General features: G+C 43.6%; 1 protein-coding gene across 1 annotated transcript in view; it reads right to left on the bottom strand.

The window, feature by feature from the left end:
• Chst7 (carbohydrate sulfotransferase 7) overlaps positions 1-15,281 on the bottom strand; it is a 35,916-nt gene extending 20,635 nt beyond the window's left edge. The window contains exon 1 of the mRNA XM_028776124.1: positions 13,648-15,281. Within this exon, the coding sequence (XP_028631957.1) occupies positions 13,686-15,143 (1,458 nt within the window). The 5' untranslated portion in view covers positions 15,144-15,281 and the 3' untranslated portion in view covers positions 13,648-13,685. The remainder of the gene's footprint in view (positions 1-13,647) is intronic.
• Between the last annotated feature and the right edge of the window lie 655 nt (positions 15,282-15,936).

The raw sequence follows: 15,936 nt of genomic DNA, 5'->3' as shown, positions 1-15,936 counted from the left end.
CTTCTTCTTAGCCATCAGAGAGCTGCAAACTAGAAGTGTATTGAGATTTCATCACCACTCAGTCATTAAAGAAATAAGTAATAAACAGCGGCATGGATGAAGAGGTCGAAGGATGCTGGTGGCAATAGAAACTTGTGCAACCACTATGAAAGTCAGTGAATGAAAAAGAAAGAAGAGAAAGAAAGAAAGAAAGAAAGAAAGAAAGAAAGAGAGAGAGAGAGAGAAAGGTAGATGAAGGAAGGATATGACTGCTCCTAGGTATGGTGCAGGGGAAGATTTGTTGTGGATAAAAGGAAGAGTATATGCAGAGACAGGGACAACTAGGAGAGTTCAGAGTGAACATGACCAGACTGAGCTGGGCCTTGTGAGGAAATGGAGAATGGGAGGGGGAGAGGAGCTGCTGACTAAGAGGAATGGCCTGGGCCAAGAGACTGGCATAGCTAAAGTCGCTGAGTTATATAGATGCCAGAGGAGCTAGGAAGAGGAAATCCCAGCCCAATACCTAGGCTGGAGAGTTCAGGGTAGGGGGCATGGTATGCCAGCCAGGAGGGAGCGTGTAACAGAGACTGAGGGATTCTGGGAGAACTTGGCTGCTAGCTTCAGCTTTGATATGTTAATGGACACTTGGGCCATTTGTTTGAGACCTAACAGTTAGTATGGAGATACGTCATAAAAACTAAAAGGAGGGATGTATTAAACTCTGCTGGTAGTATGTTTGCCTACCATGCAGGAAACCCTGGGTTCTATCCCCAGCACAGCACAAAACTGGGAGTGCTGGTACACACCAAAAATCCCAGCACTCAGGGAATGGAGACAGGAGGATCAGAAGTTTAAGGTCATACTTGATTGGAAGTTTGAGGCCATCCTGGGCTACACATGAGCTTGTCTCTTCCTTTGGCCCAGCTATACTACTCTTGGATATATAACTGAAGGACTCTAAATGACCATATCACAGAGATGCTTGCACATCTATGTTTACTGCAGAACTTTCACAACAGCCAACATATGGAATCAATGGATAAGGAAAATGTGTTGTGCATATAAAATGGAGTTTGATCCAGCCATAAAGAAGAATGAAATTATGCCATTTATTGGAAAATATATTCAACTGAAGATAATCATATTAAGTGCAATAAATTGGGTGAATACTATACTTGTATGATAATATCTATAAAACACATTACTGTGTGCAATGAACATACTCCAATAAAAATGTTAAAACTTTTACATTAATATACATAGCAGCTTTATTTCTAAAAGATCAAAATAATGTAAATGTTCTTTAATTGGTAAATGATTGAAGTATTATATTGATAACATAGAATATTATTCAGCAATAAAGAACAAACTATCACCATACAAGATAATTTGAGTGTGTATTTGCAAAGAACTGTATTCAGTAAAAAAAGCTAATATCAAAAGGTTACATAAATAATATTCTATTTATATCATTCTTTAAAATAAAAATATTATAGAGATGGAGAACAAATGAATGTTTTCTATGGAAAATGGTAGGATAGGGCAGGGTATACAACTACAACCAGTTGGCACCATAATTTCTTTGTGTTGATACAGTGATCCTAAATTGGTTAAAGTAGTGTTTGCAGAATTTTGTATGTGATACAATCACACACATCTCTATTTATGCATTACACATAAAATAAGTGCATGTAAAAACTTGAAAGTAGAATAGTAAGTCTGTAGATTATACCAACATCAATTTCCTTGTATTGATATTAATCTATTTATAAGATATCTCCTTGGGGAAAATTAGGTGAAGGTTATATTGGACCTGAGTGTGTTGTTTTTGCAATTTCCTGTGAATCTATAATTATTCAAACTGGAAAGTCAAGAAAAAATTCCTATCACTGTTTTTTGTGTAGTAAGTCTAGGGTGTCAGTTATGCTGCTTTAAAGACCCAAAAATAAGCCTGGCAGGAATACAGGGGAGTTTTGTCAATGACTAACCAAGTGCTAAATGTTGCCAAGTCAGATCTCATTTCCTAAACTATTTATAGAGAATACTCTCAGCCAACCCCTGGTCCATTGTATTCTTTGTATCCTTTTGGTAAAGATTTTTATGTCCAAATATTTTACTACTTTTTGCTTAGTTATTTTTAAGACAAGTTTTCATGTATACTAAGCTGGCCTCAAACTAGCTATGCAACCAAGGATAACCTAGAATTCCTGATTCTCCTTCCTCCCTAATGCTGGGATTATAGGCATGTACCATCACATTCAACTTACTGGTTTTTAAAAGAATATTTTTTAGTTAGTATATAAAGTAAACATTTAACTTCAGTTTTTTTTTGTGGCACTGCTATAGGTTGAGCCCAGGGCCTTATGCACGCTAAGCATGTATTCTGCCCCTGAGCTGCATAGCCAGATCCTCAAGTTCAAACTTTTGATTAAATCACTAGTGGAACAAGGCAAGATAAGGGGAAAGAATGCACATTGGAAAACCTGTTGTAGCCTTCAGAGTATTATGCAGGTGGCAATCTCCCAAAAATTCTTTCTTTTTGTATGCTAGGAATATGCTCCTCTCCTCCTGTGTGTGCCCCGGGTTCTCAATGTCACTAAGCCACAATAAGCATGCTTAGATAGCTTCTACTGCTGACTTATATCTGCACGGATTTAACAGTTCCCAAGTAGATGCTAATCAACTATCAGCTACTTTCTTACTAGTGGATGTGTTTAAAACATAAAGATGCCCAGGAACTTTTGGTGTGATGTTCCCCCTAAAACTTTTTTTTTGTTTGTTTGTTTGTTTGTTTTTTGAGTCAGGGTTTCTCTGTATAGCCATGGCTGTCCTGGAACTCACTCTGTAGACCAGGCTAGTCTCGAACTCAGAAATCCGCCTGCCTCTGCCTCCCAAGTACTGGGATTAAAGGTGTACGCCACCACTGCCTGGCTCCCCCCTAAAACTTTTAAGCCAAACATACTCTAAATATAGATATTAAAAATTTAATTAGCACCAGACTCTAATTCTTTTTTTTTAATTTTCATTTATGTGTATGGGTATTTTGGCTGCACACATGCTGTATATTGCATGTGTAACATGTATTTAAATGTATTACACATGTTGTGTAAGCCAGAATAAGTGTCAGATCCTCTGAAACTATAGTTATAGAAGGTTGTGAGCCACCATATGGGTTCTGGGAATCAAACCTGGGTCCTATGAAAAAGCAGCCAGTACTTTTAACCACCACATCATCCCTCCAGCCTCTAGACTGGGGCTATGTTCATATGCAGTACTAAAATAGAAAATTTAGTGTCTGTTTTTAAATGAAACAGTCCACTTATCAACAAGCTCCACTAAGCCCAGTAGCTTCCTTTGTCCTGTTTTCCAGGCAGCAGATGGAAAGCAATGAAGAGCTCAATGCTAAGCTCCTAATTTTCTTGATGTAGAGTCTGGGGGCATGAAACATGTGGTACCCTGCCTGAAGCAAGGATAGAGCCATCTGCCTGGGAACAAGTTGAAACTATTAGAAATCTAGCTTGTATGACAGAACATAAATCATTAATAAAAGACAGAGTACCTAAAGTTAAAAAAAAGGAAAAAAGGTTTCTACACTTCTTCGTTTCCATCTTAAAAGGATTGGTCTTAATACAAGGAATTGATGTGTGCATTTATTTCTTAATATTCAATGAAATCACAAATTGGCTTTCACTTTTTAAAATGGATTTACTTCTTTAAAGATTCGGTCATATTCCAATGAGTTGGCCTACTAATAGCCTGAGTGCCATCAAAGAGAAACTTCCTTCTGGGTATGCTACAGTTTGTGTTGATTGCAGGCTTTTGGCTCTGCTGAGGCGCCCCTGGCTGTGGTAGAATAACTCAGGAAGACAGACTTAGTGTTTTAATCATACTGTTTCCAACCTTTGAAGCTGGGTGGGGAGGGGCAAGATTAAACTTCCTGCTGGTTTGAAAGTTTGAAAACAGAAGGCTCAACCAACTGAAGTTGCTGCTCCATCATTCTCTGTGGCCTTTCTGTCCCTTTCAGGTCAGGTAAGGAGCCACAGCCCTGCCAAGTGGATCTGTGCTCTCCTGCAGACACCCCACTTAGAACTTTTGACCTGCCCTTCTTCCTTTCAAATTTTTTGGTCTTGCCTGGAGACTGGGGATTAAGTGCTGGAGACTGACACTTCTTTATCTTGTTCCTTCTCACCTACTCCTGCCAGGTGAGGAACCCTGGAGACTGACCACCCAAAACTATTTAACAGATGCTCAAAGTGAGAGCTGGCACTTAACACTTGGGGCTGAGAGCTGAGATTTCCGAGTATTCAGCATGTCCCATCCTCAGGGTTATGTTACTACTTCCCAGCTTATTGTCACAACCTTCCTCTCAGACCACCTCCAGAGCAAATGGGCTGGCAAGTATGGCAGTCTCTTTTCCTAAGGCCATGAGCTCTGGGGAGTTTCCTAACTCCCCAACTGGGAACCACACTGTGAATGACTCTAACATCTGAAGTTTATCTGTCAGCCCAGGTTAAACTTTCTTAACCTTTCTGCTTGGGCTTCAAATCAGTGACATACTGGGCCAAGGAAAAAGGAAATGACTGATAATGTTGACAATAGAACCATTAAGTTGTTTTCTTGTCAGGGACTTGCTTAGAGGCAATGGTAAGAGAATTCTCAAAATGCCAACAATGTGCCAGCATCCCTTTATTGTCGGCTCTGAAACAAAGTATAATTAGAACCGGTTAGCAGGCTAGTCCATGCTGGTACATGTTGGTGCACAGGCACACACACATGCATGCAAGCATGCACGTGCTCTTTCGTGTACACACACACACACACACACACACACACACACACACACCCCTACCTCCCGGAAACAGATTTCAAGCAACTTAAATCTCAAACATAATTTCCAGACTTTTAATCTAAGAGATTTAAGTGGCAGTGACAAGGGATTGCTGGTTAACATTTGCACTAGCTTACCCCAGTCTCAGCCTTATTTAATTTGAAACAACTTTCAGGTTAAAAAATGAGTTGAGTCCAAACCAAACCAAACCAAAGCAGAACACTCTTGCCTGAGAAGTTTATGTGGAGGTTAGGGGGAAAGCTAGGGACCCAGGTAGCCCCACAGAGAATGACTGAGAAGACCTTGGTTTTGTTATCCCCACTATATAACCATCATAGCAGGAATTCATAGTGAAACTTCGGGCCCCTTGATCACTTTCGTCCTGCGATTGGCCAAGGCCAATGTCAAGGCCAAGATTAAACTTCCTGCTGGTTTGAAAGTTTGAGAACAGAAGGCTCAACCAACTGAAGTTGCTGCTCCGTCATTCTCCGTGGCCTTGCGTCCTCCACTAAAGTGGAATGAAATAATCTTATTATAACTCCTACAACTAAAAGTTCCTCAAATTTCTGACCTTGATTGAGAACAAATCAATGTGCACCAAAATGATATTAATAAAACTGACATTGTTCCATACAATTATGGCTTTAAAGATTTTTTTTAAGAAAAATGTATGTGTACATGCAGCACAGAAGTACCCAAGGAGGCCATCAAATATCCTGAAACTGGAGTTACAGTTGATCAAGCTGATGTGGGTGTTTGAAACGGAATCTGGGTCCTCTTCAATAGCTAGTCCTCTTAAATGTGGAGCCCCAATCCTTATGATTTTATGTATTTTTATTAGCTGGGGACTGAACCCAGAACCTCACATATGCTAAGCAAATGCTCTGCCATTCAGCCAAATCCACAGCCACTATGCCTCAGTTTTAAAAATAAAACTGAAAAGAAAAACAAAAAAACAATAAAAGTGGGAAACAGCTGAGTTTGCCTGTTTGACATTTTTCCTTTTGTTGAACAGTTCTGAGATATCATTTCCATTGGCATATGTGGTTGCTGTTTTGAGTCAAGTTGCTTTCAAGTGAAGTAAAGGAATGGGCCAGTGTTTTATAATATCTATTCAGATGGACCCCCTACAGATGTTGGCTGCCACCACTTGAAGATAAAAAGACTTAAGAGGGCATGGGTCTGGGAAGTGACCAGACTTTAGACCACTCAGGTAGCCATTTGGTTCCCACAAGGGTGTGAACTAAAGTTCTTAGGGAGAAAAAAAAGCAGTACCTGTGTGCTAAAGGCTCTTTAAGGCTGAGGTAATTGATCAGAACTTCAGTAATTGTGGAGAGCCAGAATGCTACACAGCAGGAGGCAGATTACCAAGAGTTACTTTTACTCCTCTTAAATACCCATTCACTGAGCACTTCCCTGTTTGGTTTTTGAACTATCATTCATACTGAGGCTACTAGACAACAAACAGTGTTTGGAGTGACCATTAGCTTCCACCAACTCAACTGCCAAGATTGTTATCAGAGAGCATTTGAGGCCTATAGCAGATTTTCCCTCTTTGCTGTAACCCACTCCCTCAATATTCCCACCAATGTATCTTGAATTTGATTTGATTTGTATGTTCTATTGTTGTTCTGTCGATGTAACAACTTCACAAGACTGCTATCACTGGGATAAGATACTTGAGATAAGCATGAATCTGTTTGGTGCCAGGGTCACACATGGTTTGTTCCAACATAAACTACCTCTTGTTCACTTTGAGATAAACTTTGGCATTGACAGACTTTGGCATCCAAATGGAATTAGATTTTATCCAAATGCTAAGTTTATAGGCTTTCCTATTGGTTTGAAGTTTTCCTTTACAAATAGCCTTAACAGTAGACAAATTTCATTAAAAGTTACACCTAAACTGGGTAGTAGTGGCGCATGCCTTTAATCCCAGCACTTGGGAGACAAAGGCAGGCGGATTTCTGAGTTCGAGGCCAGCCTGGTCTACAGAGTGAGTTCCAGGGCAGCCAGGGCTACACAGAGAAACCCTGTCTGGGACCTCCCCCACAAAAAAAAAGTTACACCTATGTGTGACATTCCTGATACATTGCATAGCAATTGTGGAACCAACTGTAATGGATAGTATTTAAATTTATGTATAATTTTTGGCATGCAATACAATTTCCATCATGCCTATGGTTTTCTACAGTGGTGATAAAATGAACAAATAGCACAAGTGGTCAAAACTGAATAAATCTGTTTGGATTTTTAGCCAAACACACTTCCATTAGTTTTTCTGTATCTAAGACCTGCCATTTTTGGAAAACACCATTAGTTTTTCTGTCAAATTGACACAAGTTATAGTCATCTGGGAAGAGGAACCTCAACTGGGAAACTGCCTTCCTTAGATTGCCTTTCCAGCACCTTGACATTCTAGCTGTAAGGCCATCTTTACAGAAAAGGCTTCAAATCTATAAGCAAACATTTGCCTACTTCCATACCTATTTTAGGGTATGATTCTACAAGGCAGTCTTTACTGTCCTGTTCAGTTCATGAGAGGAGAGCTGTTGATTCAGACTATAGTCACTGCTTAAGTGACTAATGTGATAGCTCTCTTTCATAGCCTCTTACCCTCTGCTCTTAAAAAATTCACCACTGCTTGGTATTCTAATTTATTCTTAGCTTCTAGCAGAATGCTTTTAATATGAACAAGACCAGCTGCAGAAATATCAGGCTGGCTGTTGGCTTGATGCCTGGCCATGGAAGGGGAAGGGAGCAGCACTGAGGGACTCTAATTCTCCTGGAGCCATCATTGAGCTCTGCAACTTTTCTCCAATTGAAATGGGTTCCTGTTCAGCTTCCAAACAATTCACCACTTCCCAGTGTTTTTGAACTTGGGCCAGAACAGTTTCTTAGTCTCTACTGTTCTTATGCTATACTGCACTCACCCTGGGACTCTGCTTTCAACAAGGTCAGTTCCTTCAGTTCCATTTGGAAGATTGAGGATGGGGAGCCAGAAGACCTGACAGAAAGAAACTGAGCTTTGTTGGGAGCCACCCTGTTGGACCATAATGTTAGACACAACATAGCAAGGCCTGTGAGTGTCTTTAGTTTCATTCCTTCTGGGCTTCTCATGCTGGGAGCAGGCTAAGAAGAGGCATATTTAAAGAATTCTAAACCAGCTGCTTGTATTTTTTTCTCTTAAAGGCACCACTTCTTGTTATTTATATTGGATTTGTATTTGTGAGAAAAAGAAAAAAACCTCTGCCCAAACTAAAACCAAACTTTTAGACAATGCTCTGAACCCTGCCTTAAAAACTTCAAGGAGCTGGGAGTGTGGTACAGTGGTAGAAGGCTTGCCTAGCTTGAGCAAGGCCTTGGGTTCCATCCCCAGCATAGTCAATAGAATGAGGATTTCCAAAAGATTCCAAAGTGAAGTGATACTCAGTAAGTACCTCTTCTGTACACTGTGTTCCTTGCTGAACACATGTTATCTCCTTCCTCTTCTTGGATCACTATTTTGGGTGATAAAACAAGCTCACACATCCATAGATTTAAAATAAAGTGTTCTTAGTTTTTAACAAGTGTCTGTCAAATATATAGAAATCATGGAAACATGAGGTAAGGAAGAGTTTGACAGCACAAAAGGGTATGAACACCCACCAGTCTCCATTCCTAGAATGGAGGACCACCCCAGAGCACCACTATAATTTTGTGTTTTATGTGTCTAAACTTGTTTCATGCAAATGTCAACAAATATATTGGCTTCTTACTTTTAAGTAAGGCTAAACTATATTTATCGTCCTGTATTTTTTCACATTTAGTACTTTGGTGATCTTTCCATGTTATCTCCTTTTTTGTGGTTATGCTGTATTTCACTGTCAGATTGCATCATGACATAGTTACCTAGTTCCTGATGCCATAGTGTAGGTAGGACATTTAAGTTGTTCTAGGGATTTTTTTTTCTTTTTCAGTGATTGATGACAGAACCACAGTCTTAGCAAATAACCTCTTAAAATTAATGAAATATTAACCAAGAGACCCAGATCCTAAAGCCTTGATTCCTATGCCCCAATATAACAACTGACTTTACAGAAATCAAGGAATGGCTGCTAGTACTTTTGGCTTACACCTCATTTTGCAGAACCAGTTTCTTCCCATGTCTCACTCACCAGACTTGAAGAGTATGACCACTTCCTAAACAAACAACAAACCCACCATCAACTGAGGGGTCCTGCTAAAGAAGACAGCCCAGAAAAAACTCAGAATGTCTGAATCAAAACTAAGCACAAATCTTACCCACAAGGGTTAATAATGATTTTGGACATGGGTACATTTTAGAAAATTGTCCATGTATTACTGAAACCCTGGTGCTCATTTCTATCTATTTGTGTGCATGCACAATCACTATCTATGTGTTTGCACATGCACACAAGTATACACACTGCCATCACCACATCAACCCATTGTATTAATTTCCTGGCCTCTGATTCAAACAGTACCCAGCTTAATTTGCTGTTTCGAGTCAGAACAAACAAAGGTCTATACAGAAACATTGTTTTTAAAGTGTGTGTTAAAAATCAGCAATAGGCCTGTCATACATGTATACTAACACCAAGTCTTGGGTCTCTGTGGATAAACATTGAAACAGATGGCTATAAGCTATTGTAAACAGGCAGCTTTTGTGGAAATTTACAAGCCTGAGTAGTCATAGACCTTGTAAATAGGTAGCCTTGGCAGACAATACCAACTTAGATAAGGACAAGTGAGTCATAGGCAGAGTCATAGTGACCTGTCCCCTGAACCTTCACCCAGCCGGTACCATGTTCTGAAAGATATCTGTATTCCCCCTGAACACCCACACTCCAGTGTCATTCCCTTCCCCACATCCTGCCTTTTTGTGTTTATACCCCTGTGTGAATAAAAAATAAAGTGTGTGTTATTCAGCAGTCTGCATTTAAGCCAAAGGTGGACATTTCAGTAGTAAATATAGATCATATCACACAGAACTTTGGGGTTCAGTCCACTGATTTAAATGTAACAAGTTCCAAAATTGTGGTGGCTTGTCATTTCTTTGGTTTAAAATGATTCTTGGGAAAGTTTGCTTATTGTTAGGACTTAAGCTACAGGACACCTGCCTTGTCTCTAGTTTCTTCCAACAGCAGCATAGATCCTATCAAGAACAAAGACTAAAGTGACTTAAATATCTTAGGGCATTGGGAACAGTTCAGTGACAGAACATATGGTCAGCATACTTAAAACCGGGTGATGTGCATGCACATGCGACCACACACACACACACACACACACACACACACACACACACACACAGGCAGTTTGGATGAAGTTCTATATGCTGGCTAGCTTATGCCAACTTGACACAAGCTAGAGTTATCTGAAAGGAAGTTAACCTCAATTGAGAAAATTCTCCCATTAGATTTGGCTGCTAAGCCATTTTCTTAAATAAGGACTGATGTGGGAGAGCCCAGCCCACTGTCGGTGGTGCCATCCCTGGGCTTGTGGTCCTGGGTCCTATAAGGAAGCAAGGTGAGCAAGCCATGCAGAACAAATCAATAAGCAGCACCCCTCTACAGAGTCTACATCAGCTCCTACCTCCAGATCCCTGCCCTGTGTGAGTTCCTTTTATGGTTTCCTTCAGGGATGAATAGTGATGTGGAAGTGTAAGCCATGTAAGCCCTTTCCTTCCCAACTTACTTTTAGTTGTGGTGTTTTATCACAGTGATAGAAACCCTAACTAAGACATCTTGCATCCTCCCAAGGATAGAAGGCAAAGCGAGACATGCTGAGGACAGGACAGCATATCAGTCTGTTCAGAACAGGAGTAGGTAGTGTTTGTGCAATGACAGACTCTTAGATGTGGAGCTACAGACAACCAAACATCTGAAGACATATGCAGCTGATAAAAAGCCTGGGTGTAATTTCCTCTTCCGTAATGACACCTTTCATCTGCAAAGAACTTCATAGCTTTAAGTTCTTTCACATAAAACATATGGCAGAGTTTCCTGCTTATCAACAGCCCTAGACTCCACATTCTGACCTTGCTCCCATTCGAGTGGCCTGATCCAGGGAATGAATCTTTTGTCCAAGCCAAGTGGTTTCAGTTTGGGCTGTGCAGTAGAGTTACCTTGAGAGTTTTGAAAACCCTGATGCTTGGGGTCTGGAGACCTCTTGGTAGATCAAATGAATCAGATCTCCTGGGATTGGGGTGAAGTTCAATAGTAGAGCACCTGCTTGTGGATTATATCAGTCCATGGGTTCTATCTCTGACACCAGTCCACTCCAAAAACATCTCTGGGGCAGAGGAGAACTTAGGCATGGGGCATTTTTCTAAAAGCTCCTCTGCTGGGTGTGTAGTAGTGGTAGAAGGTTCCCATAGAGTTTTCTTTTCCTGGGCTCCAATTACCTACTGGCATAATCCAGTTATATTAATGGAAAATGGCAGAAATCATTTATAAGCTTTATACAATGTTGCTCTGGGTAGCAGGAAGAATTGACATGCAGTTCTGCTGTGTTCTGTCTAAAATGGAAACCATCCTTTATCCAGCATATTCACATTGATCCACAATGTATACACTACCTGCCTCATGGTAGCCCAGTAACAATACACTGATGGAATTTTTATTATAATGCATTATTATTTCATATTAGACTATTCTATTTTATTATTGCTGTTAATCTTTAAATATGTTTAATTTATAAATTAAATTTTCTCATAGATATTTAAGAATTGAGAATATCATGGTCCATATAAGGTACATATTATCTGAGAGTCTTAGAAATATACCCACTAAAAATTAACTGTAACTTTCACCTAACACTGAGAACTGCTAGTATGAGCCACTCAAAATGCATCCATTCCCTTATGCAATTATTGGCATGGGGCAAGCCATGTGAGCTAGTTCTAGCCAGTGAAAAGGAAGTCATCTAATAGGTAGTGGGTTCAGAAAAAGAGTTTAATAATAAGATTATCTTACTAGGAGCCAAGAAAACAAACATTTTAATATATTCACATATTGATCTTAAGTGTCCAATGAAGAAGGAAAAGCTCAGTCACTAAAGTTTACAAGAGTCTAAAACTTCTACCCAGATGTGGCTGCAGCCCTACAGAGAAGCTGCATAAGCCTTTCAAACAGCAGCATCACCATCTTTATCCATAGACACTGTCACCCACACCCATTTGCACTTCCTAAGGTACAAAGTCCTCTACACTCCTATCACCCTGTCTCAGGCATCATTTAGTGTGTCAGAACAAATTGGGAGAAGGGTGTGGAAATTTTTTTTTTAGGAGATTCTCATGTCTTAAAACCATAAAATGCTGCAGCTTTTGACCAGGGGGTGAGTTAGGAACCATTATGTTCCCTATGTAAATATGGCTTAGCAGATGATAGGATGTTTTTGTTAAGATGAGGAGTCACCCTGTGTCTTACCTTCCTTCTCTATGAAAGTCAGGAAAGAACACAGACTTCCTAGCAATTACAAAAACTGATTTGATTACTGGGAGAAGCAAACCCAGTTAGCCAGCTTCCCTAAACCACTCTAAAATCCTAGGTCTATTAACCAAAAAAGAAAAAAAGAAAAAAAATCCATCTTCATTAGCATCTTCAACCTTTGTCCCTCCACTCCATCCCAGGGGACTACTGAATTACACTATAAAATAATGAATGGAAACTTAAGTCACTTCCGGCCTCCCTGCACTGCTTTTCTTCCTTCTCTGGTCTGCACTGTACAGAAGGCAGCAGGCACTCTTCCAATTCACAGTGTTTGGGGAAATGCATTCCCATGCCACTGACTAGATTCCTATGGTGAGCATCATCCAGAACAGTCTTCCCTTGGCCCAGTGTTACACGCCATCTGTTAACTCAATACTGGACACACATATATATAGAGAGGCTGTTTGAGGCCATTTTAGCAACCACTTTATAGAGAATGGCATAAAAGAGGGGTTTACTTGACAAATTGTTAACTGCCACTCTAAAGCCCCATCTATCAGGAAAAAAAATCCAGAATGGGGAAAACCCAGCCCAACCTTCTTAGAGCACCAGAAGAAGCTGACCAAGCAGTTTTTGTGACCTGTGGTCAGATATCCTGCAAACAGCAGTCAGCTTCTGAGAGAGGGAAAGAGAAGAGGAAAAAGGGCACATAGAAGCCAAGGGAAAGAAATGTCAGGTCTACTTGTTTGTAATAGGCCTGGAGACACACAAATGTTCAGAAACTGTGGCAAGAGCTGTTTCACTGTGCCTGTGTGCTTAGTGCCCAGGAGGAGAGCCCTGGACCTGTAGAAGAGAGACAAAGAAATTACAGACTGAAGTATTGAGGATAACAGGAGCAAAATTCATACTTTTCACGACACCTTGTTTTTGCTTTTCTTTTGACAGCTGACACCACAGCCAAAAGCTGTCCCACAGGACAAACAGGTGTACGCCTGGAAGGACTTCCTAAACCCTATACTCCACGTTGGTTAGTTATCAGTCTCAAGTTGCATTGGGATGCTTTAGACTTTCTCTACTGGCTTTGGACTTCTGATGCTTTATAAAGGGAGCTGGGAGAGCAGAGACCTGGAGGCTGCTTCAGCTAGCTTTACACAAAGTCTCTCACTTCTAGGTCCTCCTCTGATAAGAGAGGTAGGTAAGGAAGTTAACCCACTGAAGCACTTTAAATCTACCAAACAGGACATGGTGATCTTGGATGTGATCTGACAGCTTTTGATTCAGGACAGCACTGCCCCCTATAACCACCCTCTAACTCCCCTCAGCCACCACCGCTGGTTGTTTCAGGATTCCCTCCCATCCTCAAACACCATTCCTTATACTGTGCCCAGTCTAGAGCCACCTTACCTGAATACACCCCAGGGCAGGGTTCAGAGATCAGAGTGTTACACCGCCCAGTTGGCCTTGGTCTCCAGTGATGTCTCCTCTTCCCTGACGGTCTTTACATCACGCTCGTCCCCACTGCGAGGGTAGGTGAGCAGTCGCATGGCGGGAGCGCAGGCGGCCTCCACCTGGCGCACCTGCTCTTGGCTCAGTCGCTCGCGCCAGGCGTGCACAGCCTCTCGGGCGTCCCGCGCAGACAAGTGGAATGGACGATCGGTGCCGTAGGCCGAGCCGCGTGTCATATTGATCGCGAAGGCATCGAGCGCGGCTAGCGTCCGCAGCCCGGAGAAGCGCAGCAGACGGCGCAGCTGGGCTCGTGGCTGCCACACCAGGTCCTCGTAACGCAGCCGCAGGTAGCGACGCCTCAGCCAGGCGGGCGCGCCGCGGGTGAATAGCAGGTCGCGCAGCCACGCCTCGCAGATCACCTCAAGCGCGCTGGTTAAGAAGAAATCGGCGCGCGGCGTGGAGGGCAGCGCCCGGGCCTGGCCTCCCGGACGGGCACCCATGCCGTGAGCCAGCAGCACCCGGTGGAAGCGGTCACCCCTCTGGCGTGTGCGCAGCACTTGGATGCTTTCGCGCAGCAGTCCGTGCCTCGACTTGAGGCGCGAGTTATGCACCGCCCGCGGGTCTCGGAAGAGCTGCACCACCTTTAGGTTGAGACCCGGGTCACGCAGCAAGGGGACCAGCACTCCCAGGTCGAGCAGCCGCACGTCCTTGATGACCACTACCGGGTACTTGCGGCACTCGGCCTCCAGGGCGCGGAGCGGCACAGGCGGGCAGATACTTTCGCAGGCTTTGTCCTCGACGAGGCCCACGTCCGCGCGCGCCCGAGGCGCGGCAGGGCACAGAGGCGGCGAGCAGATGACCTTGTTGGTCCGCCAGCGGAAAAGCATGGCCGTGGTGAGGTTGGCTGAGTCCGGGGCTCGCTCCCCGGGGTCCCCGGGCTGCGCGTACAGGCGCAGCACGGAGAAATCACAGCGGAAGAGGGAGCGCAGCATGTCTCTCAGCGCGCCCTGCAGGCTCTCCGCGTCGCCCGGATACAGCGCCTGCCACAGATGCCACATGGGTTCGTACAAGTAGAAAACGTCCGGGTGCTGGTTGAAGAGTTCGCCCAAGAAGGACGAGCCGGTGCGCCAGGTGGCATGCACATAGATGTGCTGCTTCTCCTGGGTCACCGCCTCACCGAAGGCGCTGAGGTTGCTCGGGGACCCGGGGGATCGATCCGGGTTTCCTTCGGCCTGAGACCGCACCTCAGGGCTCTGCTCACGTTCCCCGGCCGCCGCCGCCTCCAGGCTCCACACACCCAAGCTGCGCTGCAGGCCGGGGCAGTGCCTGCCGCCCTTGTCCTGCTCGCTGCCGCTGTCCAGTACCGAGGGAACGAGCAGTAGCAGAAGCGTGTACAGCGCCAAGAGCAGCGTGAACTTGCAGTACTCCCGGCGCCGCCGCCGCCGGCCCTTCATAGTTCACCGACTCCCTCCTCCCCCCAGAGCAGAGTAGGCCCTGCTGATTCTGTCCCGAAAACCCACCCAGAGTCCGCGGCTCCAGCCTCTTCAGGTGTCCCTCAACGCTGGGTGGAGCGGAGCTGGAGTTCCACCCCAGGAAACTTGGGAGGCAGTGGTGGCCGCTCACTCTGCCTCCTTCTTGGCTCAGCCTCTTGAGAGCTCTCATTGGCCGGTTCAGCAGGCCCTGCCCACGGTACCCGAAGCTTCTCCTCGCCCACTTACGCGTTCCGGGGTTCGCTCATGGCTCCGTTAGAGCTGGACAGGACTACCACAGAGCAGGCACACCCTCTGGGGTGCACTGAGCGCACTCCACCTTTCCCTAACTCCTTCCAAATAAAGTTAAGTTTGTTAACCAATCAACTTCAGGCAAGGGAGGGTTACGTGTGTACAGAAGGCATCCGGTGACTGGACACGATCCCCACGGAGAATGACACCTGCTTTTTCTGTTTTGGTCCTCTGCCTTGCCATCCTGTTCCCAAGCAAATGCTTGATCTACACCCAGTGCCCCCATCAGCGCCGCAGTGGGAGTTGCTAAGTTCTCTCCAGAACTTAGCAAAAGTTGCTATGTTCAGCGAAGATAAAAAATACCTACCTGTACCCTACACGGTGGTTGGTGGGGGCCAAGATACATTGCTGAATTCATGCAACAAATTTAATAAGTGAGATCTAAATAGCCTTTATAAAATTTTAAGTGTTTTATTTCTTAGGAATGTACCCTGGTAGAGCACTACACATTTTACAGGCATTCAGT

Source organism: Grammomys surdaster, unplaced genomic scaffold (assembly GCF_004785775.1).
Source record: "Grammomys surdaster isolate TR1022 unplaced genomic scaffold, NIH_TR_1.0 265, whole genome shotgun sequence".
Lineage (NCBI taxonomy): Eukaryota > Metazoa > Chordata > Mammalia > Rodentia > Muridae > Grammomys > Grammomys surdaster.
The sequence above is the reverse complement of the archived record's forward strand: the minus strand, read 5'-3'. Positions and strand labels throughout refer to the sequence as shown.